General features: G+C 43.9%; 1 protein-coding gene across 4 annotated transcripts in view; it reads right to left on the bottom strand.

Annotated features, from left to right (window-relative positions):
• Positions 1-27,699, bottom strand: part of EIF2B3 (eukaryotic translation initiation factor 2B subunit gamma) — a 131,165-nt gene that overhangs the window by 5,394 nt on the left and 98,072 nt on the right. For all 4 annotated transcript variants that reach the window (XM_045897832.3, XM_045897831.3, XM_064589268.1 and 1 more), the window contains 5 exons: positions 24,673-24,800; positions 23,353-23,543; positions 21,252-21,329; positions 20,558-20,706; positions 6,541-6,644 (listed from right to left, as the gene is read on the bottom strand). In XM_045897832.3, coding sequence (XP_045753788.1) covers positions 6,541-6,644; positions 20,558-20,706; positions 21,252-21,329; positions 23,353-23,543; positions 24,673-24,800 — 650 coding nt within the window. The remainder of the gene's footprint in view (positions 1-6,540; positions 6,645-20,557; positions 20,707-21,251; positions 21,330-23,352; positions 23,544-24,672; positions 24,801-27,699) is intronic.

Below are 27,699 nucleotides of genomic sequence, written 5' to 3'. Positions count from 1 at the left end.
ATTGAAAGAAGAAAGCACTGGAGGATGCTTCTACTTTTTGCTGAGCAGGAGAGAATTTACAGAGACAAAGAGGCAGGAAGGAGGTGGAAGAAACATTGTTTGGGGCCAAAAACCCAAAGAGAAGAGAACAAAGAAGGACAGAGAAATGCAATGAGGTGACAGGGAGGGGACAGGATAAGAAAGCAGCTCCACAGACCAGCTGAGCAGCTGCTTTTGGAACTCTGGGGACCCTTCCCAAGGCCTTCCATGGAGTCAGAGAAAAGGTTGGGTCCTGTGAATCCTATTAAAAAAAAATTTTTTTTTTATTAAGAGTTTTATTTTTATTTTTTAAAGTAAGCTCTAGGCCCAGCATGGGGCTTGAACTCACGACCCCAAGATCAAGAGTTACATGCTTTACAGACTGAGCCAGCCAGGTGTCCCAGTCGAATCCTATTTTATTTTTATTTATTTATTTATTTATTTTGAATCCTTTTTTTAAAAATCTCATTTATTTATTTGACAGAGAGAGACAGAGAGCGCACACAAGTGGGGGGAGCTGTAGGCAGAGGGAGAGGGAGAAGCAGGCTCCCTGCCAAGCAGGGAGCCCAATGTGGGACTCGATCCCAGGACCCTGGAATCATGACCTGAGCTGAAGGCAATTGCTTAACCAACTGAGCCACCCAGGCGCCCCTGAATCCAGTTTTAAAGAAATTACCAATAGGCCCCAGTTGCTCAAGAAAGAAGTTTCTCTGTAGCCCAAGGGTAGGCCTGAGTGAGCTGGTATGTTGAGTAGGAGAAAGAACGAAGACCTGGGGTTCCTGAAGACCAGAAAGAGCTGGGATATGGAGGCCAAATGTATTTTTCCAACTGGTCTGGGAAAGATGGACTAAAGGGAGAAAAGGTCTATGACTGATCAAATTCTGCTGGGCAAGCCAGGAGTGGCTTCTTTCTCTGGTCTTTTTGGAGGCTGTCTTGCAATAATTCAGGCTGAAGACCCAGTTTTGTCATTTACTAGCTATGTACCTTGGGTAAATTTCAACTTTTCAAAGTCTCAGTTTCCACTTCACCAAATGGGTCAATAATGAATCCCTACCTCAGAGAGTTTTCATGAGAGTCTAGTAAGATAGTGTATGTGAGAACATTTTAAAGATATAAACAACAGGGGCGCCTGGGTGGTGCAGTCGGTTAAGCGTCTGGCTCTTGGTTTCAGCTCAGGTTGTGATCTCAGGATGGTTAGATTGAGCCCTGCACAGGGCTCCGCACTCAGCACGGAGTCTGCTTGTCCCTCTCCCACTGTCCCTCGCACTCCTCCTGTGTGTGTGCACGCTCTCTCTCTCTAAAAAAAGCTACAAACAACAACTGTAAGCCAATGGCATTCCAGGAGGGGAGCGCCATTCATGCGGCGAGTGTTGGGTGTACCAGCCCTCGCCCTCGCCCACGATTACAGAAGAAAACACCAAAGGCTGCGGTGCTGCCCTTGACCAACACTCCTGCTTGAAAGTTCTCTGGTGGGGCACTGGGTGCAAGGTGTCTGCCACTAATTCAACTAAAAATGCCAGCCTTCCTTGTCACACGGGCATGGACGTATGACCAGGCTTCACCTACAGATGCAGCCACCCCAAACTCGGGGCTGGGAGCTAGTGATACTAAGAAGCAGGAACCAGAGAGAATCCACGCTGGGCCTGCTGGGTGGTAGAAGCAGTATGGACCATTCAAATTCTCAGCCCAGCAGAGAAACCCTGATGTTTGTATGTCTCTCATGCACCACACACAGGCACAGCTCAGAGACAGTGTGTGTTCGGTTCCACTACAATAAAGTGAATATCACACTAAAGCAAGTCAAGTGAATTTTTTGGTTTCCCAGTGCATATAAAAGTTATGTTTACACTATACGGTAGTCTATGAATTGTGCAATAACATTATGTCTAAAAAATATATATACATACATTAAAAATGCTTTATTGCTACAAAATGCTATCATCTGAGCTCTCAGCAAGTCATAATCTTTGTGTTGGTGGAGGGTCTGGCCTTGATGTTGACGGCCGCTGCCTGGTCACGGTGGTGGGTGCTGAAGGCTGGGGAGGCTGTGATGATTTCTTAACATAAGACAACAGTGAAGTTTGCCGCACTGATTGACTCTTCCTTTCAGAAATGATTTCCCTGTAGCATGTGATGCAGTTTGACAGAATTTTACTCATGGCAGAACTTCTTTCAAAATTGGAGTCAATGCTCTCAAACCCTGCAGCTGCTTTAGCAACGAGTTTATATAGTCTAAATATTTTCTTGTCAATTCTACAATCTTCACAGCATTTTACCAGGAGTAGATTCCATCTCAAGAAACCACTTTCTTTGTTCATCCATCAGATGTAACTCCTCATCTGTTCAGGTTTTATCAAGAGATGGCAGTGATTCAGCCACATCTTCAGGCTCCACTTTTGAACCTAGTAATTCTCTTGTTCTTTCCACCCATCTGCGGTTACTTCCCCCACTGAAGTGAACCCCTCAAAATCACCCATGAGGGTTGGAATCAACTTCTTCCAAAGTCCTGTTAATGTTGCTATTTTGACCTCTTCCTGTGGATTACAACTGTTCTTCTTCTTCTTTCTTTTAAATGATTTATTTATTTATTTTAGAGAGACAGAGAGAGAGAGAGAGAGCATATGGGGAAGGGCAGAGGGGAAGGGAGAGAGAGGATCTCAAGCAGACTCCCCACTGAGCTCGGAGCCCACTGCAGGCTCAATCGTACGACCCTGAGATTATGACCCGAGCCGAAATCAAGAGTTAGACGCTCAACCAACTAAGCCACCCAGGCGTCTCTGAATCACAAATGTTCTAAGGACATCTAGAATGGTGAATCTTTTCTAGAAGGTTTTCTCTCTTTCTTTTTTTTTTAAGATTTTATTTATTTATGGGCACCTGGGTGGCTCAGATGGTTAAGTGTCTGCCTTCGGCTCAGGTCATGATCCCAGGGTCCTGGGATCGAGTCCCGCATTGGGCTCCCTGCTCCTTGGGAGCCTGCTTCTCTCTCTCTCTCTATTTCTGTCTCTCATGAATAAATAAATAAAATCTTAAAAAAAAAAAAAAAGATTTTATTTATTTATTTGTCGGGGGGGGAGAGAGAGAGAGAGAGAGAGGTTGAGAGAACGAGTGGGAGGAGCAGCAGAGGGAGAAGCAGACTCCCCATGAAGCAGGGGCCCAACGTGGGGCTCGATCCCAGGACCCTGGGATCATGACCTGAGCCGAAGGCAGACGCTTAACCGACTGAGCCACCCAGGCGCCCCTCTGGAAGGTTTTCAATTTACTTCTCCCAGATACATCAGAGGAATCACTATGGCAGCTATAGCCTTAAGAAATGTATTTCTTGGGCGCCTGGGTGGCTCAGTTGGTTAAGCGACTGCCTTTGGCTCAGGTCATGATCCTGGAGTCCCTGGATCGAGTCCTGCATTGGGCTCCCTGCTCGGCGGGGAGTCTGCTTCTCCCTCTGACCCTCCCCCCTCTCATGTGCTCTCTCTCATTCTCTCTCTCAAATAAATAAATAAAATCTTAAAAAAAAAAAAAAAAGAAATGTATTTCTTTTTTTTTTAGAGAGGATGAGCAAGTGGGGTGGGGGGGAGGGTGCGGGGCCGGTGGTGCGGGGCAGGGGCAGAGGAAGAAGGAGAGAGAGAATCTTAAGCAGGCTCTACGCCTAGCATGGAGCCTAATGTGGGCTTGATCTCATGACCCTGAGCCGAAATCAAGTCAGACGCTTAATGGAATGAGCCACCCAGGAGCCCCAAGAAATGTATTTCTTAAATAAATAATAAGACTTTTACTCCTTGATCCGTGGGCCACAGAATGGATGTTGTGTTAGCAGGCATGAAAACAATATGACTCTTATTGTACATCTCAATCAGAGCTCTTGGGTGACCAAGTGCATCATTAATGAGCAGTAATATTTTGAAAATAATCTTTTTTTCTGAGCAGGAGTTCTCAACAGTGGGCTTAAACTATTCAGGAAATAGCTGTAAACAGATGTGCTGTCATCTAGGCTTTGTTGTTGCATGTACAGAGCACAGGAAGAATAGATTTAGCTAATTCTTAGGGGCCTTAGGATTTCCAGAATGACGAATGAGCACTGGCATCAGCTTAAAGACTCTGGGGGCATGCACGGGCTGTTTTGTCTACACTGAAAATATGTTGTTTATTTTATTTTATTTATTTTTAAAATTTTATTTATTTATTTGACAGAGAGAGACACACAGCGAGAGAGGGAACACAAACAGGGGGAGTGGGAGAGGGAGAAGCAGGCTTCCCGCGGAGCAGGGAGCCCGATGCGGGGCTCGAACCCAGGACCCTGGGATCATGACCTGAGCCGAAGGCAGACGCTTAATGACTGAGCCACCCAGGCACCCCTGAAAATCTGTTGTTTAGTGTAGCCACCTTCATGAATTATCTTAGCCAGAGCAGAAGTCCCAGTTGCCTAATGGATAAGGCACTGGCCTCCTATCTTAGCCAGTTCTGGAAAACTTGCTGCAGCTTCTACAGCAGCACTCGCTGCTTCACCTTGCACTTTTTTGTTACAAAGATGGCTTCTTTCCTCCAACCTCATGAACCCACCCTGCTAGCTTCCAACTTTTCTTCGGCAACTTCCTCCCTTCTCTCGGAATTGAAGAGAGTGAGGGCCTTGCTCTGGGTTAGGCTTTGGCTTAAGGGAATGTTGTGGCTGGTCTGATCTTTTATTCAGGCCTCTCAAACTTTCTCCATATCAGCAATAAGGTTGTTTTGAGTATCATTTGTGTGTTCACTAGAGTAGCACTTTTAATTTCCTTCAAGAACTTCTCCTTTGAATTCACACCTTGGCTGACTGGCGCAAGAGGCCCAGCTTTCAGCCTATCTCGGCTTTTAACATGCTTCCCTCACTTAAGAGCTTAATCGTTTCTAGCTTTTGATTTAAAGTGAGAGACGTGCAGCTCTTCCTTTCACTTGAACGCTTAGAGGCCACTGTAGGGTTATTAATTGGCCTAATTTCATTTTTTAAAATTTTTTAAAAAAGATTTTATTTATTCATTTGACAGAGAGAGAGAGTGTTAGTGCACAAGCTGAGGGAGGGGCAGAGGGAGAGGAACAAGCAGACTCCCCACTGAGCAGGGAGCCCGATGTGGGGCTTGATCCCAGGACCTTGAGATCATGACCCGAGCCAAAGGTAGACACTTAACTGACTGAGCCACCCAGGCGTCCCCATTGGCCTAATTTCAATATTGTCTCTCAGGGAATAGGGAGGCTGGAGGATAGGAAAGAGACTGGGAAATGACTGGTTGGTCAAGCAGTTAGAACAGACACAAAGTTTATCAGTTAAGTTGGCCATCTTATACGGATGCAGTTCATAGAGGCCCCGCTCCCCAATTACAATAGTAACATCAAGAATCACTGATCATTGGGGCGCCTGGGTGGCTCAGTCGTTAAGCGTCTGCCTTCAGCTCAGGTCATGATCTCAGGGTCCTGGGATCGAGCCCCGCATCGGGCTCCCTGCTCCGCGGGAAGCCTGCTTCTCCCTCTCCCACTCCCCCTGCTTGTGTTCCCTCTCTCACTGTGTCTCTCTCTGTCAAATAAATAAATAAAATCTTTAAAAAAGAAAAAAATCACTGATCATAGATCACCAGAACAAATACGATAATAATGAAAAAGTTTGAAATATTGCCAAGAATTACCAAAATGTGACACAGAGACATGAAGTGAGCAAATGCTGTTGGAAAAACGGCACCCAGAGACTTGCTTGATGCAAGGTTGCCACAAACCTTGCACTTGTAAAAGAAATGCAGTATCTGTGAAGCACAACAAAACAAGGTACCTGGACAGTTCTTCTCCAGCTACAGAGCAGAGTGAGCTCGTAGCATCACCTCTGAGAGAACAGCTCTGAATGAAGGGCTTCTGAAGAAGCTGCTAACCTTCCTCCAGGAGCCTACGGGACTACCTCTCTGAAATATCAGGTGAGACAAGGTGCTCAAGGAGTCTAGGACGTCAAAAGCTGGTTTCAGTGCTTTTGTTGGATTACTGGCCCTTCTCACATAGGTCCAAGAGCCACTGTAAAGTATTGGTGCTAGTCTGGGCCTTCAGATCTTTTTGGTATGTTTAAAAACTTTTTTTTTTAAATTATTTATTTGAGAGAGAGAGAGTGAGAGAGAGAGCATGAGAGGACAGAGGGTCAGAGGGAGAAGCAGACTCCCCGCCGAGCAGGGAGCCCGATGCGGGACTCGATCCCGGGACTCCAGGATCATGACCTGAGCTGAAGGCAGTCGCTTAACCAACTGAGCCACCCAGGCGCCCTGTTTTAAAATTTTTGGCAATAAGGCTGCATCCATTTATGAGCTTATCTGTAAGATACATTCCTAAAAATGGAACTGTTAAGTCAAAGTTAAAAGGTCTGACAATGATGTCAATTCCCCTCCAAAGATGGCTTTATCGATTCATGTTCTCACCCACAGAGTATGCTTGTGCTTGTTCCCTAATCGTCACCAGCACTGAGTTCCATCTGTACTACTACGCTAAGTAAAAAATGGCACCTGTGACTGTAATTTGGTTTACCTTTGGCGTCAATCCTCTGGCCACTTCCAATTAGGCAGTTCTTGATGTCCGCTCCCTTCTCGATCACAGCATTGTTGCAGATGACGCTGCCCTGGATGTTGCTTCTGTAACACAGGAGCCAAGTTAAAGAATGCCCGTGGCTCTCATCACCATCCTCACCACTATGGGTTGGCGGTTCTGGCTCCTCCACAGACTAGGAATAGCTGCTCCATCCAGTTAATGGCTACATGCCTCAAGTTATCACTAGGAGACAGAATGGCTCAGTGGCAGCAAGCGTGGACCTAGCTTTAGCAAAGTCCAGAGTTCGGATATGCTCATAATGATCTTTCCTGCCAAGGCTTGAAAACGGCAGACCCCGTGACTTCAGTTCTTTAGGTACCCCAGACCTGGAGGTCTAAACTCCACCCTGTCTCTCCTTATTTGGTCTGGGTGGCTAGAAGCTGGCACTAGTCCCTGGACTGACCCATCACTCTGCTTCTCATCTGGGAATATATCCCAAATTTCATTTAAGGCTTAGATCCCATGAATCTTCTTAGGTCAGCTATGGAAACAATAGGTGCCCCACAGCTCTCACTACAGACTCTGGTTAATCAAAACCAAACTCACTTAGAAGACAAAAAACCAAAACCCAAAACCCAATGTTTTTTAAACTAGCTCCGTGACACATCAAAGACTACTCCAGATCCTAAAGCCACATTCTCAAGAGTAGCACCTCTTGTTCTCAGCATTTGAATGTGTTGAAAGAGCATCCTTCTGGCTCCTGAAGATCGGTGCATGAGAAGAAAGGTCCTTTTGAAAATCTTTGCTAGCACACATCACACATTGCCTTCCCTACTCTATGCTAGGTGTTGTGCAAGTAAATACTCTATGTACATTATAGGAGTGACTTACAAATCTAGCCATTTCATCAGAAAAATCACCTGGGCAGTGTAAAAAATAACAAACAAAAACACCCTCATTGTCCTGGCTTCCATCAATCTTTTTGGTAGGTCTGAGATGGGGGCTTCATGTATTTAATTAGAAAAAAAGAGCTTCCTAGATGATTCTAGGAGTATTATTTTTGCCTCTGATGCAGTAAAAATAACAACCACATTTTGCAGATGAGGTAACAGATCTAGGGAAGTTAAACCATTTGCCCCAAACCACAAAACTGCCAAGTATCAGATTCAAATCTAGGTCTGCCTGACTCCAGAATCCATACATTTAATCATAATGGCATATAAAGAAATCAAAAGAAGAAAAGACTGGAGGAAGCTTGCTTGGAACTGCCAAGTTGCTTTTCAGAGCCAAATGGCTCTGTGGAAGGAAGGGCTCTGTTCTAACAGGGGAATATTCACTACCCTAAAGAGTCACAAGTGGGCTAGAGAGAAGGAAGGTGAGTAGGAAGGGTGTGAGCTCCATTTAAACAAAACAAAACAAAACACCAATTAAGGAAAAATCCTCAGGCAACCCAGGAGGCGTGGGGGATGGGGAGGAGGACATTCCAAAGACTGAAACTATTAATGCACAGGCCATTAAAAAAGATTCTTCCCAAATGCCAAAACTGCTTCCAGCTCAGTAAAATGCAGAAAAGGAATTCTAGCCCCGTTATGGCATTCCAGAGTCTTCTTTATCTCTATTCTTCTGGAAGGTTAAGCCAGTCAGAAAGCAGCAAAAGGCAAAAGCCACAGCACCTCTGTGGTGTGGGCTAGAGATAGGCAGACAGTATTAATTTGTTTTTTTAGTTTTTTAGCTCAAATTCAGAATACACTAAAAAAAAAAATTGGGATACACAGTGGGTGGGCATTAAGGGACCTCCTAGAACTTTCCAACTTGCCTTCTGCTTTAGGCAAAGCAGTTCAGTTAGCAGTTAGAGTGGTTCCTGCTTCTTGATGAAAATTCCCCCAGAGAGTAGTAAGGAAGTATAGAAAGCCTCAGAAAACAGGCTCCTGGGGCAAAGCAGGCTTATAATTGGCTACTAGTTTGTCACTGAAAAGTCTCCTTTCTTTTTCCAGAGTGGGAGTAGGAGGATACTTCCTGCTTAGTAGTTTAAGAGCCTGAGAACGCATGCTCTGGAGCTAGGGAAGGGGTAAACATAGTTGGCAGACAAGAAACAGCCAAGAGGAATTCAAGCAGCCATAATTAGAGACTACTACATGGCTATTTTGGAATTTGGGATATAAGTGGGAACCATTTCTGGAAGGAAGAGGCTCGATTGACTGAGGTCAGATTTCCATAGCAATGGATAGCCTGGGTTCTCCTTATGTCCAGCCAGTCTGATTGAGGTGTTCAGGAACCTCGTCTCATCTAGTTTATGTGTAACTCCCTATGAGACCCATAAACTACCCATGTAGAATCTGCAGATATGATGGAGAAAAAGTGGGTTGACTGAAAAGAAGCTGGGGGCTCTCCTGAAGCTCTTGGTCAGTGGATCTGTGGAAGGCTTTGAGATGAACACCTGACAAAATGCTTAGTGAGTATGAAGCTCTTTTCTGCCATTTGTTTCTTCATTGTTTCCTATTACCCCTGCTATGGTCACAAGTCACCTCCATTAGCAAGGCTGAGGCATTCTGGAAAAATGTCAAGCCAATATAGCTTTCTATCTGTCCAGGAAGAAATTCCAAGATTAAGGATTTTCCTGGAAGTGTGGGTAGCTCATGCTGGAGAGGAAGGACTGGTATTACCATATCAAATAAGCCCTCTCCAAGGCTTGGCTGCCAATCTACAATAATGGCTTTGCCTTTTCTGCTCAGTGCATAAAGCAGAACAGAGGTGACTTCCTCTACAGCTCAAGCAAAGAACTGGCTCAATGCCAAAACTATGGTTTTTGCAATGTAGTTTTAACTCTTAGCTTGGTACTAAGGACTCTGCTGTGCTAATACCTGGTTGTGTTTTCTAAGAAGCTGTTGAAAGATGGCTAAGATTAACGGGGTTTTGGTCCTCATTTCTCCTTGGTGGGGTTAAATTATTATTATTATTATTATTATTATTATTATTATTTAAAGATTTTATTTATTTATTTGAGACAGAGAGAATGAGAGACAGAGAGCATGAAAGGGAGGAGGGTCAGAGGGAGAAGCAGACTCCCTGCCGAGCAGGGAGCCCGATGCGGGACTCGATCCGGGACTCCAGGATCATGACCTGAGCCGAAGGCAGTCGCTTAACCAACTGAGCCACCCAGGCGCCCTATTATTTTTTTTTTTTTGAGGGGTGGGGAGGGGCAAAGGAAGAGGGAGAGAGAATCTTAACCACGCTCCATGCCCAGCTCGGAGCTGAGCTGAAGACTGGGCTGGTTCACAACCTTGAGATCATGACCTGAGCCAAAATCAAGAGTTGGATGCTTAACCGACTGAATCACCCAGGCGCCCCTTGGTGTGGTTAAATTTTAAGCAAAACTGCAGGCTTTGAGAAATTACCCTGAAAATCCTAATGCTTCAGGTGGAGAAGAGACCATGAGAAAAACACAGAGGTCTACAGTAAGATCTGTAGATCCACTGAATGGCCAGGCATATTATGCCACAGCATGTTGTGGCCTAGACATAAGGAAGAAGTCCTGGGGGTGCCTGGGTGGCTCAGTTGGTTAAGTATCTGCTTCCAGCTCAGGTCATAATCCCAGAGCCCTGCGTGTCAGGCTCCCCACTGAGCAGGGAGCTTGCTTCTCATCTCTCTCCCTCTGCCCCTGCCCCCTACTCTCTCTCAAATAAACAAATAAATAAAATCTTAAAAAAAAAAAAAAAAAAAAGGAAGAAGCCCTGGCCCGGGAAGTAAAATGGTCTCCAAATTCTAGTTGCTCTTCTGGCTTTGGTTAGAACTTTCTTCAGTTTATTACAGAAGGAAAGGGAATTCACATAACTCTGATGTCGAATATTTCTCAGTCATTACACAAAGCATTTTATGTTCATTATGTAACTTAATCCTTTTGGCAAGCCTGCAGGGATGGTGGTATTTATTCTAATTTTTACAGAGAAATTTGAGGCTCACAGAGATTAAGCAACGTGCCCAAGCGTACATAGTGGTAAGTGACTCTCCATTGTGTGAGGGGCTTGGACTCAGCTGGTGACTGGGCAGTATCTGGCAAAGAGCCATGAAACTTTTCAGTAACTCTGAGGACAGGTAGGTTCTTCTCCGGAGAGAAGCTGGTAGGCTTTCTAAACTTACTCATAACCTTGGGTGAGAAAAGAGTATGGAACTGGAGTTTTTCTAAGTATATGACTAAAGGCCTACTTTAGGCCAGCTCACTACTTCAGCCCAAAGATTATGGTTGAGTCACCTGGATTTCCCCAGAGGTAAGAGCCTCCTAACCTTAGCCCAAGGGGTCCCTGTCCAGGAGTCCCTCTAGATGAAGAACCATGATTATTTTTAATGAACTATTTCAGGCACAGAAAAGGGCTACACTAGCAGACAGTATATAGTATTGTTTTCCATGTTTCCAAATTTTATATAAATGCTATAATTCTCTCTGTTTCCTTCTGCAACTTGCTTTTTTCTCCTTCAACATCATTGTGATATTTATCCAGGTTAATTCATGCATAATGCTTGAAGAAATATTTCACCTTCCAGTCTCTGATCAATCTTGCTCTTGGTCCTCTGGATGAAAATGTATTGGCTTCAGTGAACAGGCTGAAAATTTCCTCCCTTTAGTTCCGTGTGCCTCCCTTCACTATATAAAGGTTTAGTGGTGGGGCGCCTGGGTGGCTCAGTTGTTAGGCGTCTGCCTTCGGCTCGGGTCATGATCCGGGGTCCTGGGATCGAGCCCCGCATCGGGCTCCCTGCTCGGCGGGAAGCCTGCTTCTCCCTCTCCCACTCCCCCTGCTTGTGTTCCTGCTCTCACTGTCTCTCTCTCTGTCAAATAAATAAATTAAAAAAAAAAAAAATCTTTAAAAAAATAAAAAAATAAAGGTTTAGTGGTGAGAAATGTCTCCCTCCTAAGAAATCTAAGTCCTTCCATTCCCTAAAGAGAGGCTAAGAAAAAGAAGGGTTTGGAGGGAATCAAAGTAACGAGGTAACACCCTCAAAGAATTAAGCTGAATATTCTCCATCTAAGAAGATGGGTTTAGCATGGAGGCAAGGAATGAGTCAAAAGTCCTAAGGAGCCCTTTTAAGTCCAGGGGATCTTTCCAAAGTTTCATAATTTGGTATTTTCAAGAGTGTTACTGAAGAAACATGGACAAAATTCTTCTAATAATCACAGTCCTTTTGCAACTCTAATTACCACAGACTTAATTTTATGTTTAAGGGAGTTCACTCTTATACCCAACCAACCCATTAATCAATATTTTGTTTCATTTCTTACTTGGTTATATTATGTCTTCAAGTAGAGTTTTCCAGAGGGTTCATGGGTGACACATCTCCTGAGCCAGAAGATCTACTCCAGAAATACTGGAGTATTTCTGATGATTTTATATTTCAACCATAACTTGACTAGCTATGGGATTCTTAGAGGTCACAATCATTTTCCCTCCAAATTTTCTTTTTTTTTAAAAGATTTTATTTATTTATTTGAGAGAGAGAGAATGAGAGACAGAGAGCACGAGAGGGAAGAGGGCAGAGGGAGAAGCAGACCCCCTGCTGAGCAGGGAGCCCGATGCGGGACTCAATCCTGGGACTCCAGGATCATGACCTGAGCCGAAGGCAGTCGCTTGGCCAACTGAGCCACCCAGGCACCCTCCCTCCAAATTTTCTAAATGTTGTTTCACTCCTAAATGGTTGCCTTCAATGTTATCACAGAAAAGTCTGAGGCCAGCCCTCCTATGTGCCTCAATGGTTTTTTTTTCTTTCAGTTCTATGTGCCTTGAGATTTTGCAAAAGAGATGTTTGCCAATTCTTTGGTTTACCCATGCCCTTATTCCTTTCGCTGGTCAAATCTTGGTGTTCTCTTTGGATTTGATCTACATTCCATTGTATCTGGCAGATATTCTTCAGTCTGTGTACAGATACGTGGTATTATCTAGTTTTATTATAGATGAAGTTTCCTTTTCTGGTTTTGCTTGTATGTTTTTATTCTGGTGAGTTTTTTTTTTTTTTTAAGATTTTATTTATTTATTTGACAGAGAGAGATAGTGAGAGCAGGAACACAAGCAGGGGAAGTGGGAGAGGGAGAAGCAGGCCTCCCACCGAGCAGGGAGCACGACGCGGGGCTCATGACCTGAGCCAAAAGCAGCCGCTTAACGACTGAGCCACCCAGGTGCCCCTATTTTGGTAAGTTTTAAGGATTGAAGCGTTCCACCATTTTTTCTAGAAGTACACACGGCTCTCTTTTGACAGATACTCAGCCAATTATAGTGGGGAAGTTTAAATCAGGGACTCCTACTTTTCATTCAGTAAATACTTAATAAGATATCTAGCATGTAAAGAGTATAGTATTAGGCATTAAGAGGTACAAAGATATAGGAGACTATTTCTGTATTGAAGGAATCTATAGCCTACTGAGGGAAAAAGAAAGATGCACTAAATGGCACATGAGCATACATCAAGTGTTATGGGTGCACAGGGAACACAGGGGTGGGGGAAGTAATTTCTGGCCAGGACAGTTCAAGAAGGCTGCATGGAGGAGTTGGCATATGTACTGGACCTTGAAAGATGAGCAGGAGGATTTCTATAGGTAAAGATCTCTAGAAAGAGGCAATTGAGGCAGAGTGAATGTCAGGAATAAAGGGGAGTAGAAAAGTAAGCGACCCAGTGAGCAGGGCAGTCAGTTGAGTGTAGGTGAAGAGGACACTCAGGGTAACAATGAGAAGCAATAATATATAGTTTGGCTCTGACAGTTGGCACTTGCTGCCTACAGAAAGCACAGGAAATCTAGGTGAAAACCTGGCTCCCTGGCCTGCCTGCCTGCATGTGAAGGAGCTACCTTACACTGCTGCTTGGGTCATTCACCGTGGACAAGGAGGAGATGCAGGAGATGTTGTTCAGAACCAGAAAGCCAAAGATACAGAACACAGAACTGACAATGAAGTCTTGACAATGAAGTTTTCACTAGACTTTGGATTCCTGGGCATCAGCTGTCACAGAACTTGGAATTTCTACCAGAAACTGAAAATGAGAAGGACAGGCAGGAGCCTTCCTTGCATAGTCTCGCCTACACCTTCCCCAAGGTGGTCCCATTAGCACCCCTCAAGCCCTGAGGGCCTTGGGCAGATGTCCAAGCCACTGTCCAGAAAGCCTCGGCAGCTCACCGCTGCTGGCAGAGACAAGCAAGCCTAGAATATGAGAAACTCCCTTCTGGACAAATTCACGCTCCTACTCTGCCGCTCAGTTCAGATGTAATAGCAGCAGGGTAATAAAGTCTCACACGACTGCAATTTAATTACTTTCCCCAAATTTACCATAAGTAATTAAAACGAAATGACCTGAAAATAATGGCAAAAGGTTCATATGGGATGCAGGATGTCTGATCTTATCACGAGGAGCTAATTTGCCAGATTGCCTAACCTCTAATGGCCTCCCTAGTCATTAGCCCCATGCGGGCTGCCTATAGCCCTCCTTCAACCTTTTTAGTGGAAAAAATAGCAGCCACCACCATCTAAACCTTTATTGTTTCCCTAGCTTATGAGGCCATCCAAGACTATACCTCCTCCAAAACAGCAACTGACTCTAGGATATTATGCTAGGCATTCTCTATGAACTTCTCTCATATGAGCAAGCTGGAGTTTCTTTCTTTCTTTCTTTTTTTTTTTTAAAGATTTTATTTATTTATTTGAGAGAGAGAGAATGAGAGAGAGCACATGAGAGTGGGGAGGGTCAGAGGGAGAAGCAGACTCCCCGCCGAGCAGGGAGCCTGATGCGGGACTCCATCCTGGGACTCCAGGATCATGACCTGAGCCAAAGGCAGTTGCTTAACCAACTGAGCCACCCAGGCGCCCCAAAGCTGGAGTTTCTTACCGAGCGTTGGTTCCTCACCAAGTCTCTTCATGTCAATTCAGGACACCAATACTGGACTTTAAAGAGGTGCCAGAGAGCTGTTCCTTTGTCTGCCCGCCCACAGGAGGGGAGGGAGAGGTTGCTAATTAAAGCAAATGGAAAAGTCATGGCATTGTCTTCCCTGGAAGGTCTGAGGCAAGATGAGACAGAGTGGAAGTTACAAAGCCTCATGAGCTACTCTGGAATTAGGGGATCAAATGGATAAAGGCAAGTGTGGTTCTGGTTTGGAGAGAATGGTGATGCTGTTGGTCTCATGCATGAATCCGGAATGGGACAAAGAGTAGTAAGGGTGCAATGAGAAGAAAGTCTGGAATTTCATACTCTGCTCATCTGTAAAAATGCAGAAGTTGAGCTGGGTGACTTCTGAGGCCCCATCTCACTAACATTCCAGGACTCAGTGTTGGAGCTAGATCACGAGAAATCTGGAAGTTCAAACTTTATTCTAAAGGTAGGGGGAAGTCTTCAAAAAAAGTTTCTGAATTGGGGCACCTGGGTGGCTCAGTTGGTTAAGCAACTGCCTTCGGCTCAGGTCATGATCCTGGAGTCCCTGGATCAAGTCCAGCATCGGGCTCCCTGCTCGGCGAGGAGCCTGCTTCTCCCTCTAACCCTACCCCCTCTCGTGTACTCTCTCTCTCTCTCAAATAAATAAATAAATCTTAAAAAAAAAAGTTTCTGAATAGAACAGGGACATGATCAGAGCTATCTGTTAGGAAGACAACACTGGCAACATGTCACTTCTGTGAAATGAGATAAATGATAAATGATGATGAGGATGATAAACAAATGACAGCTAACATTCTATGTCCAAGCACTGTTCTAAGTGCTTTATGTCTATTAACTTAGTATTCCCAATAAACCTAAGAGGTAGTTCAATTTTCACCCCATTTTACAGTGAGAAAATCAGGCATGAAGATCTAAAGTCAATTCCCTAAGTGACCATTAAGTGACAGATCTGGGATTCGGTCTGGCAGTCTGACTCCAAAGTTCATGTTCTAATCCAGAGGAGGAAGGGCAGAAGGGCAGATATGGAAGAATAAGAGAAATAGAGACAGCAAAATAAGTTAGAGAACACCACAGTGGTTCAGGAAGAGGTCTCTGGGTCTGACTTCTTCTAACCTCTAGTCACAAACTGGCTACTGGATATCTCCACATACTTGGATGTCCTACAGGTACTTCCAACTTCATGTGCCCCATACAGGCCTCTTCAACCCACAAATCTGCTCCTCCCTCACCCTTCCTCATCTCAGTGAGTACACTACCATCTACCCCGTTTCCCCAACTAGAAACCTGGGCTTCACCTACCAACTGTCCTCTCCCTTATCCCTTAGGTTCCTTCCTTGCCTTTTCCTTGTCAGTCTCCTTAGATTCCTTTTATTATGTCTAAAATTGTTGATGTTCCCCATGGTTTTGTCTTAGTTTCTTTTGTTTTAAGGCCACACAATCTCCCTGGGTGATCTCCTCTACTCCCACAGCTTCGGTTACCATTTCTATGCCCCCCACTCTCCCAAACCTTCAAACACAGGCTTCTTTCCTGAGCTCCAGTCCTGCACATCAAGTCCTGCATGTCAATGCCGCCTGCCAGGAACTCAACTTATCCCAAATGGAACTCATTTCCCTGTTTCCCACCCTGCAAATCCTCTGCTGATTTCTATCTTAGCGAATAGCACACCAGAAACCTTATTGCTCAAGTAAGAAATGTGGAAGTTTTCCCTAATTTCTCTTTCACCTCACATATCCAGGCAATCACCATGCTTTATAGTTATTAATCACCTTATTATTTCTCTTTCCTATTGCTACTGCTATGCCTTAATTTAGGACTCCTATTTTATCAGGACTCTTTCAGTAGTCCTCCTCGCCTTCATGTTTACCCTCACACCGTACTCTACAGTGTAGCCAAAATGATCTTCGTAAAATGTGGATTTAATTATGTTATTCCTTTCCTTTCAACTCTCAAATTACTGTTACCTATTAAATGTCTTAGGGGATAGTCCACGATTTGGCCCTTGGCCATCTGTATAGCCTTGTCTCCTGTCTATCCATTCCTCTTTGAATTCTGTATTTTGGTTATTATGAATTATTTACCATTCTTTCATATAACAAGTATTTACTGAGTTCCTGTAGGCTCTCAAGATATAACAGTGAAACAGAAAGATAAGGTACTTACATTCTCAAACTAACATTTACTTGTGACAGGTAAACAAGATAAGGCCAGAGAGTGATAATGCTAGGAAGGAAATAAAACAGGTTGGTGTAATGGAGAGTATTGGGACAGATTGCTGCTTCCTTTTTTTTTAAGATTTATTTATTTATTTATTTATTTATTTTATTTTATTATTATTATTTTTTAAAGATTTTATTTATTTATTTGATGGAGACAGACATAGCGAGAGAGGGAACACAAGCAGGGGGAGTAGAAGAGGGAGAAGCAGGCTTCCCGCGGAGCAGGGAGCCCGATGTGGGGCTCGATCCCAGGACCCTGGGATCACAACCTGAGCCGAAGGCAGACGCTTAACGACTGAGCCACCCAGGCACCCCTATTTATTTATTTTAGAGAGAGAGTGTGTGTGCATAGGAGCAGGGAAGAGAGGGAGAGGGAGAATCTTAAGCAGACTCTGCCGCAGAGCACAGAGCCTGACACGAGACTTGCTCTCATGACCTGAGCCAAAACTGAGAATCAGACACTCAACTGACTGAGTCACTCAGGCATCCTGGGACAGATTATATCTGATAGGTAGTCAGTGAAGCCTCTTCTTAAGTGATGAAATTCCAGGTAAAATCAAAATGAAGAGATGTTTCTGGAATAAGATATGCTCTCTCACACTTCACACTCTTGATGTATCTAGAACATTCCTTTCTCCAACCTGATGGCTCTAATCATTTTTCAAGATTCAGATCAAGGGTCATTTCCTTAATTCTTTCCTGACCCTTTTCTCCTTTGTGACCACACAGATTTCTACCACAGCACTCAGGCACAGTCTTCAGCATCCAGTGGGTCTTTGTGTTTGATGAAAGAGTGAAATACTTTTGACAGGTCTCTATCATCAGTGATGTGCTGGAGCCAGACTGTTCTGCTTGGGTGAATTTACACTATGGAAACTGGCAAATGTTATAAATCAGACCACTTATTTTTTTCCTTTGGAGAGCTGGCTGTTAACAATTTCTCAGCACGCCACCGGGAGCGGTGTACCACAAAATTCTGACCTTTTTGTTTGGCAATTAAAGTTATATATGCATGTATATATCTTTTCTTAACTTATTTATATATTTGAGAGAGAAAGAGACAGACAGAGACAGAGAAAGGGAGAAAGAAAGCAAGAAGCAGACTCCCTGCTGAGCGGGGAGCCCGACACGGGGCTCGATCCCAGGACCCTGAGATCATGACCTGAGCTGGTCAGATGCTTAACCGACTGAGCCAGCCAGGCGCACCCCCAGAGACAACTTTGGACTTCTTTTTGCTGAGTATTTCAGTATTCACCTCCCCGTCTCTACATACTAACATGCTACATATATTACTACTTCTTGATTTTTCAGTTTTAGGCATTATCAGTAGACTTCCACAATGGAAGATTTAGCTTCCCTTTCCCCCCCTGCTCCGTCTTTCCATTCCTATCCCTCATTCTTTCAATATTGTTATAGCATAATTTTGATCTATAGTGTTTCTTATGACTACATAAATTCTTTTTCATAGTTGAGTTACACAGTGAACTATGATGCCTTTTCCTTTCGTGTACAACGTTTTAAACAGAGCTCATAATTGTTTTGTGTTTGTTAGATAGTATTCTATGCTATTACTAATTCAACACGAACTTTTAGCCAGTTGTCTAAATCTTTCAAGATGTTTATATGCGTCTGGTATTTTATCACTTTCATCTTCCTGAGTAAGTGCTCTGTGGATTCCACTCTGAGCTAACTGCTCCCTGTATGCTTCATGCAGTTGTTCATAAAGTTGTCATCCTTGGATCTGCCTTCAGTATCATCCTATGGATACTTTTTGCTTTTTTAGAGTTGGATCTCTTGTATCTTACCTCTTTGTTTACTCTTCATTTTGGTGGAAAACATCAGAAAAGTTTTTGAGACTTTTCCATGGTCACACTTAACCTTTTGCTGGGGTGTAGAATTCTAGGCTGAAATTAGTTTTCCTTCAGAATTTTGAAGGCGTTGTTCTATTATCTTCCAGTTTCCATTGTTGCTACTGGTAAGTCCAAAACAAAGCCATTTTGGTTCCTGATTGGTTGTATAAGACCTATTATTTTCTCTTTGTAAGTTTGTAGCATGCTTTATTCTCCAGTGTTATGAAGTTTCAAAATGATGGAGGTTTATTTTTACCCATTGTCCTGGGCACTTATTTAGTAGGCCTTTTCATTCTGTAAATTCCTATCTCTTAGTTGTGAGACATTTCCCTATATTATTTCTTAAATAATTTCCTCCTCTGATATCTGAACTCTCTTTTTTTTACAGAACTCCTTTTCAGATGTTAAACATCCTGAACGGGTCCTCTCATTTCCTTATCTTTTCTCTTCTACGTTCTATCTCTTTGCTCTACTTTCTGGGAAATGTGACATTTATCTTACAATTCTTTTTTATTGGGGTTTTCCTTTTGTTATCATAGTTTTAATTTCCTAGAGTTCTTTTTTTGTTCTTTGAAATAACAGGTTGTTTGAAAGTATTTTTCTCTCCCTGCAGAGTCTCTGTTTCTTCTAAGTAGCTTTCTTCTAACTGTTTGATCTGTGGATCTTTCATGATAGGCTTTCTTTAGACCTCTGGTAATCTTTGATTATCTCTTCATCTTTAGGGGAGGATTCTAAAAAGCCTGATTGGAAGCTCTAAGCAGATGAATGGAATTTGTCACCCATAATTTTCACTGCAGGGTGACTTGAGTGGACTGTTAGAAATCTCTGACATAAATCACTTTATGTTTTTTTTCTTGGGCTGGTCAGAATCTCCAGAGAAGATTCTTCCAAACCAGACTGAAGGCTTTATGCCTGGTTGTCAGGGTTTGGGAATCAAGTTGGGAAGGGGGCTTGGGGGAGGACAGATCTTAGTGGCCAATATCCCTATAGTCTCCAACTTTCCTGGTTTTTAATTATGGTACTTCCTCCTTCAATCCTGTCTATTATCTTCCATGAGTCACTCTTCCTAAAGAGCAAAGGCTTAACCTTTCCCCCTGCCCCTCACTGGCAGCGAGGAGACGTAGTTCAGCTTTCACTGAAATTGCAGTCTTTCCTATCCTTCTCTCCTATCAGTTCCTGGATGGAGAAATCGACAGGTATCAGATCTAGAATCAAGGCTTTAGAATCAGCTCTTTCAGGCTGATCCAGTCTAGTGTTTTTCAAAATTTGTTTACAGATCTGCTTCACATCCTCTAGGAAGGCCAAGTGCCCCTTCCCCACTGTATTGCAAACAACTGTGCTTTTATCAGTTTTAAATATTGAGTTTCTGCATAAGATTTATCTTGACAAAAAGTTCACTTTCTAAAAAGTCTGAAGACTACTGCTTTGGTAATATCCTTCCTCTCTTCCACTGCCTATGCCTGCATTTTATACAGGAAAAACCTGAGGTCCATACAGAGTATGAATAATCTTATTAAATATCATTCAAGTCTTATTCCAAGTTCAAGCTGTTCATAAACCAAGATTTTAGGATACTCTAAAGTGTCAAAATGGGGGAAGAGTCTCCATAACTTGTAACAAAGAAGCTCTCCCTTAAAAATAGTATGTGGCTTAAATGACCACACCTCCTAGTCCCCTGCCTTCTTCGGGGCTGTTCTGGGACACTGAGAAGCAAGATGACCCTTAGACGTTGGTAAGGGTCATTCCAGCACTGCCAGTGGTGCCCTACAGTGGCCATCCCATCAAGCAGCTGATCAAAGCAAGAGAAGGCAGCCTCTCTCAGGACCACAACCGGAGTAAGTGTGAGAAAGTTGCTGGAAACGTTTTCAGAGACCATGTCTAAATGGAGCCCAAACCAAGGCCTCAAAGGGCCTAGGTACTGTTCCTTCTTTTGCCTTTTTCCTTTTCTCCCCCTCCTCAAGCTGAGCCCTTTCCGAGGCTGGACTGGCCCCTCAAACCTTCCAGAGATGCCAGGGACCTTGCCTCAAGTGGGCACAGGGGAAACATACCCTTCCTCCACGGTGACTGAGTTCATGAGAAGGCAACTGGTGATAGTCACTCTATTTCTTATGACACAGGATGAACCAATGACTGAGTGCTTAATGGATGACTTCTCTCCAACCTGTGTATCTGGCCCAATGAGGCTCTCAACTCCAATCTGCAAAAGGCAAATATAAAACCTTGTCCATCCATCTCAACCAACTGCAAACCAACCCCTCAGATCCCTTGAGTTGGGGTCTAATGCAATCTTCCCCCAGAGACACTTCAGTAGAGGGACCATCATCCCTCTGCTCCATCCCATCATGGTCACCAGCATGTGATCATATTTCTCAGGGCCACAAGGTCACATAATACCTCTGAGATCAACTCAAACTTACACACTCATGCATTTGTGTATAGATGTGCTCTCTTGAAGAGAGTGCTCAAATCAGGGTAAGAAGAGGGAAAGAGATGGAAAGCTCCTGTGTCTGAGTCCCAAGACCATAATGGATCTTCCTTACAGAATTTGTATGCCTGGGGTCAGCACCTGTCCAGCTTCTTGAGTGTCTGGGCTAGAAGACGGTATTTTATAACCAGAATCCAGTTGGGATTTACCTAGGACTAATGAGTTTCAGGGCTTCAGAACCCCAATCCATCTTCTCAAGGATACACCTCAATGCACCAGAGACTGTCCATACCTGCCCTGCCCAAGATAACACTTACCAGATGTTTGCTGACAATCTGGGCTGATGAATGAATCAGAGATTCTTCTGGACAGAGAACAGACAGCAATTTGGGCACCTTGAGGAAAGAGGTTTGGTCACCAAAGTTAAGAGCAGAAAACACCTGAAAGCATCTTAGGTAGAACTCAATGCCCAGCTAGAGATGCAGGGAGTTTTCAGCCACAGCTTTTCTGTTGGGGTGAGGCAGAGCGCGAGGCTGCTATATTTTCCCTAGGACAAGGATCATATATGCAGTAAATTCTAGATGGTCTTATCCTTAGCTTCCTAGCTGAAAATCTCCTCCCTGAAAGTAATGCCACATGCCCCAACTGGGAGGCACTGAGACAAGCCTTCAAGAGGCCTACTAAGGGCAAGGAGCATTCTGAGTCCCGACCATAATCATTCCAGGTTCCTGCTCCCCTCGTAGACCAGTGTGGCCATGCCTAAAGTGAGGGTAGGAGCAATGTCAGACAAATTCTACAATCAGGACAGGTACTGAGAAGGCACCCATGTTCTTCACCAGCCAAATTAAAATGTTGAAAGTGTTCACACTAGACTGTCTCCAGTATGAGAAAATGGAAAAGGCTACAGATACGGAGAATTTTAGCTCTGGACCCATTAGGAAGGCACAGGTAGTGTGCCTACTGTCATTCTCCAGCATGGACAGAGTGCTGGGCAGAGCATTATGTGTGGTGGCCACACTGGCTGAGGGACGCCGTGCCGGGACTGGCCACGCTGGCAGTGTGAAGGCTAATACCTCACCCCTTATCCCCAGCATCTCCTTCCTTCATTACACTTCAACCACGGCCATTCAGGCCTCTCTGCTGCACAGGCCCTGCTGGTACTTCAGAGCACACGTCCCTAGCCCAGGCATCCATGGGCGTGCTTTCGGACCAGCCTGACAGACTGTAGTCAGAGAACTGAAAAATGAGACCTGAAAGTCAAATTAAGGAAGGTTTCTCATAACTCTGACCCTAAATTGGGGCTAACTTTACTGAAGACTGCCCTGGGTAAATGTGAGACTAGTTATGATTTCTCATAAACCCTCTGGCTTGGATGCTCTTGGATCTATAACCAACCCAGGGTAAAGTCAGCTTGAGGTCTGGGGCTGGGGCTATACCCATCATATAGTGTGGGTCCTCAAGGTTTCTGAGCCAGGTTTTCTTCAGGGACTACATTCCAATCCCGATTTTCAACAGTATCTTTTATCATTCTACTTGACCTTCTCCCTTCACTCCCCAGCTTATACCTACACGGACAGTTTCCACAGAGTTCTACCAGAAACCATGTCAAGAGCTAATCTCTTCATCCTCTCATCTCTGTTGTCCTTGCATGCCACCCCAGTGTAGTTCCCTCAGTTACCTATCTTTTCTTCTTCTCATCTCAACCCTTTACTGCTCTGCCTCCTTTTCATGGTCTCATCATCCCTCCCTCCCTAAAGCCTTCCTCCTGGGCCTGCCACACCGTAAAGAACTCCTCTACATCCTCAGTCTCTTCACTGTCTCCTCACTCCATCCCCTTTTAACTAAACCCTGGCCTATCCTTTTGAGCACCACTTCCCCTTCAACGGAAGCTGCTCATTCTCCATATCTCACAAACCTCACGGTTAAAAGGAGGGGTAGCTCTCTAATGCTGTTTCCAGACACTTCCCTCTCATAGATATTCCTTCTTTGAGGCTCTACCATCGGACTATACTCTGTTCCTTTACCTTCTTAGGAAAGCCTCCTCTCTGTGCCTATGTTTATTTCATCACAGTAATGATTACACAGTATTTATCTGCTTGTTTACGAAGTACTGCAAATCTCCTCATGCCCAGCAGAACAGGAGAAAGCTGCTGAACCCAGAGGCCAAAAGTTAGCCTTCCTGGGGATCTTAGCCCTTTTTTGCTCTACCTCTATGGACTAGGCCCACTACTTCCCCTTTTGCTGTACCTGGGTGCCCACCCAGTGGTATCCCTGGACATGCCAGGTCTTGCTCAACCTTGGGAATGAGAGGGATTCTAAACAAGTCACTGGGTACTTAATGAAGAAATAAGACAAAAGGCTCAGTCTGTTTCTTGGACAGGAGCTCCCATGATTTCTCTTCTAAACCCATCCTCTTACCTGTCTGTTTGCTTCCATGTAGAGTCCCAGGGTGCTTACTCGAGAGCAGAGCCCCTCTTTCATGATATGGACATAGCAGCGCACCTGTGATTTGGACAAGTCTTCCCACCTGTCTCCTCGACAGATATTCCAGCAGGCATCATAGGGAGCAAAGGTCAGTGTACTGCCTTCTTTTATAAAACTGAAAATATCTTCAGAATAAACAGAAGAAATAGAGACTCAGTCACATTTTCAAAGAGGGTACAGCTCACACCTCTCTCCTTGGAACTTACCCATACAACATGAACCCTGGGGAAATCCCATTAAAACCTTAAAGACTAAGTGAAATTCAAAGAGGCAACGTGCTTTCCTGAACATCTGAAATATTGTATGATACAAAAATGATTTAAAAAATATTGTATGATACAAAAATGATTTAAAAAGAGGTCCTAAAAGCAAGTTTGAAAGTACTACTAAGGACAATAAAATAGAGGACTCTTGTAAATCATGACCTAAAGCAAGCAAGGGTCTAGGCTTTAGTGACCAGCCATGTTGGCTTTGTGCTGCTGGCCTCTACTACCATATCTGGTAGTTGTGCTATGACAGAAATAGTCTAGGACTTGAAGCCAGAGTTATCTGGGCCCCAGTTTTTTCAATTCTTAAAACAACCATGTGAGATCTTTTATTGTATGATAAGAAAACTGGGGCTGAGGGGACTGAGTAACCTGCCTCAGGTCACAGAGCTAATAAGAGGCAGAGTCAGATTTCAAACCGAGGTCTGTCTGATGCCAAGTCCTGATATCTTAACCATCATGCTGTACTGCTTCCATTTATTCATTTGATAAATATTTTTTTGGAACACCTACTATGAACCCAGGACTGGCCAGGGACTAGGCAGGGATATGAGAGCAAACAAGACAGACCTCTCCCCAACATCTTGGAAAGAAGGTAGTCTGGTAGGCCTCTGTTTGAACTGTAATAGTATACTCCTTTACCTTTCTTCCTTTTCAGAAGAGGCTGAATTTAGTCAGGAGTAGGGCTGCCCAGAGCCTAGAGAACAGGGGAACTGAGAAGTGGGAGGCAGAGTTTACTCAAAACAGTCTAGTGAGAAACACAGCCAAACCAGGGCTATGAACCAGAGAATGGACTTGAGGCATGATTAGCCAATCCTTAGAGCATAGTGACAGAATCTGCTTGAGCAAGCCTACCCAGAGCTCAGGGAATGGTGTCAGCTACCCTGTCTTGCCCGGTGGTTAGACAAGAAGTTGTTGCCTTGTTGGCTAGCTACTCTTTCCAAAGGTGCTGCTACCCCTATCTTACTGCAGCAACCCAAGCACTGACCTAAGGACTTCAGCTCCTTTTTCTTTAGATCCTCCTCTTTTTCTTCTTGTCCTTGTTGTGAGGCAGCTGAGGAGAACTGTTTTCTTATTAGGTATGGAATCAGTTCACTCCGGACGGAAGTGATTGACCTAGGAAGAAAGAGTGGTCAAATATGAGAAATCCGACTGTCTGGATGCTCTGGGATCAAAAACTCTGCATCCAAGGAAAAGCCAAATTCCTTCCTGTCATGCCACCTTGGGACTGACAGGGATCAAAAGTGGCCTGGATTTGGTAGTTCTGGAGAAGTGGAGAGGATCTAAGTTCTCTATCAGCTTCAGGCTGGAGGTGGGAGGGCAGTGCATTAAATCCAAGAATTTATGCAGAAAACAGTCTTTTACAACATCCAATTTACATGGTGTGTATGCACAAGTATTTGTGTGTGTGAGCATATTTTAACATGGTGCCTTGACTCTTAACTGGCAATAACCTATTTGAAGGAAGAATGCTCCAGTCTTGAAAAAAGTTGTTTATTTTTTTTCAAAGATTTATCTACTTATTTTAGAGAGAGAGGAGGGGCAGAGGGAGAGGGGGAGAATCTCAAGCAGACTTCCTGCTGAGCACGGACCCCACGTAGGGCTGATCCCAGGACCCTGAGATCATGACTCGAGCCGAAACCAAGAGTCCGATGCGCAACTGAATGAGCCACCCAGGCGCCCTGAGAAAAGTTGTTTAAAAACATTAAAAATTTTTCTCTATAAAGGACTTGCATATCTTCTGTTAGATTAATCCTAAGGATCTTACATTGTTTGTTGGTATTATAAATGGTGTCTTTTAAACAATTATTTTCTTCTTGTTGGTTTGTAGAAGTTTAATTTACTCTGTATTTTAATCTTGTAGCCGATTGCCTCGCTAAACAATTTTACTAATTCTAATAATTTATCTGTACATTCTGACAATCATACCAACTTTGAAAACAACACTTTTTTTTCTTCCTAATTCCTGTAACAGGGAAGAAGGGACCCAATCCTTAATACAGTGAGTATGCTTTTGAAATAAAAGCACAGAAGGGTGAGAGACCAGCACAAGATTTTTAGTTTTCTCTCTCAAGCTGTGACCTTGTTAGAACTTTAAATCACTAATTAATTTATTTAGGATTTAACAAGCATCTATTATTACGCCAATTACTGTGCTAGGCCTTGGAAATATACTGTTTCCGACTTCAAAGAATTCATAATCCAGTGGACAGTAGCCTGATCCAGGATTTAAGGAAGAGCGTAGAAGGAGATGAGTCTGATCAGGTAGGCAAGGGAGCCAAATCAGAAGCCTTCTGTGGCAGTCTCTAATTTGGACTGAGAAGCTAGTGGCGTTTTTAAGCAGGAAAGTGACATTGATCAGTTTTATTTCTTTGTAAGGTAATTCTGGAAGCAGTGGCAATAGGCCTGCTATAAGGAGAATGAAGACAGGGAGACCAGTTACAAGACTCTTAAAGATGAGATAATGTGGCCCGAGAGAGAGAGAGAGAGAGAGAGAGAGAGAGAGAGGTGTTAATGTATAAGCAGCCCTATAAACCCCATTGCTGCTGCCTACTTCACGCCCCCTCCCCCACCCCCATTCAAAGAAGCTCTGTAGGCTGACAGGGGACCACACAGAAGGAGTGTTGATAGGAAGGCAAGACAGAGGCAGAGGCTGAGGAGGGTAAGCAAAATTATGAACCCTGGAGCTACACAGTTCATGGTTTTTGTCATTTTTAAAGGATCAAGTCAGACATCTTTGAAAAATTCTGTGTAAGCTGGAAGCTCTTGTATTGAATTTCAATGTGATTTTTCTCCTGATCCTTTGATGGAGATTAAAAATTTCCATATGAATACAAAGAATGAAACAACACTTACTCTTAGCTCTTTTTCTCCCCCTTTAAGGCACCAAACCAGTGTGGATAGCAAATGTTCCTTGGACCCCTCTGGTGGAAAACAAGTCAGTTCCCTTTGAAGGAATGATAAAGCATGGACAGCTGGGGGATTTCAGAGCCACGATATTTACATTACGGGCCAAACAGAACTGTCACTGTAGAAGCAAGTAAACAAGCCTTGGCACACAGCCCCTTAGGGCCGAGCTCTTTAAGGAGATCAGACAGTGATTTAAAGAGAGGACATGAAGCAGTCCTGCCAGGTCCCACCTGCTTCTGCTGGCACTCAGCATCAGTCAGTTCCCATAATGCAGTTAGCTCAGCAGCATTACAGAGGACAAAATTACTCTTCCTGTTTCCTACTCAAAGTAGAGGCAGCTCAATGCTATGCCAAGAAGTGGAATAGGCCACTGTGAACCTTTGTGAACATCCTGACCTTGGGGCCTAAGATAAGCAGCTGGATTTATTGCCCTAGGTCTGGGCAACCTCACTTTTCCCCTTCCCTCTTATACACAGCCTTCCAGAAACACCTGCCTCATCTCATGAATTATAAGCTTCTAAGAAATAAGAAATCACAAAGGAGAACAATAGATTTTGACCATTAGCTATCAACAAACAACTCCACCAAATTAAAGACAAAATAATTGCTACAAATAGAACAAAAGATTAATATCCTAAATAGATATGTGTTCAAAAGATATTTTTAAAAGAAATAAAAATTAAAACAAGACGCAATTTCTCCCCCAATCAAATTAGCAGATTTAAAAAAAAAATTTTTTTAGGGGTGCCTGGCTGGCTCAGTTGGTAACCCTTCCGCTCAAGTCATGGCCTCAGGGTCCTGGGATCAGGGCCCCCCTCCCCCCATCGGGCACCCTCCTGGGATCATGACCTGAGCCCAAGGCAGATGCTTAACGACTGAGCCACCCAGGCGCCCCTAAATCTTTAAATTTTTTAAAAGATTTTATTTATTTGAGAGTGAATGAACGGGGGAGTGTGGTGGGGGAGGGGAGGACCAGAGGGGAAAGGAGAGGGAAGAGCAGACTCTGCACTGTGCCCAGGAGCCAGACGTGGGGCTCAATCCCAGGCCCTGAGATCACGACCTGAGCTGAAACCAAGATTCAGATGCTCAACTGACTAAGTCACCC

This window comes from Mirounga angustirostris, unplaced genomic scaffold, assembly GCF_029215605.1.
Source record: "Mirounga angustirostris isolate CCGP_5_RB_7025 unplaced genomic scaffold, mMirAng1.0.hap1 SCAF_4, whole genome shotgun sequence".
Classification (NCBI taxonomy): Eukaryota; Metazoa; Chordata; class Mammalia; order Carnivora; family Phocidae; genus Mirounga; species Mirounga angustirostris.
The sequence above is the reverse complement of the archived record's forward strand: the minus strand, read 5'-3'. Positions and strand labels throughout refer to the sequence as shown.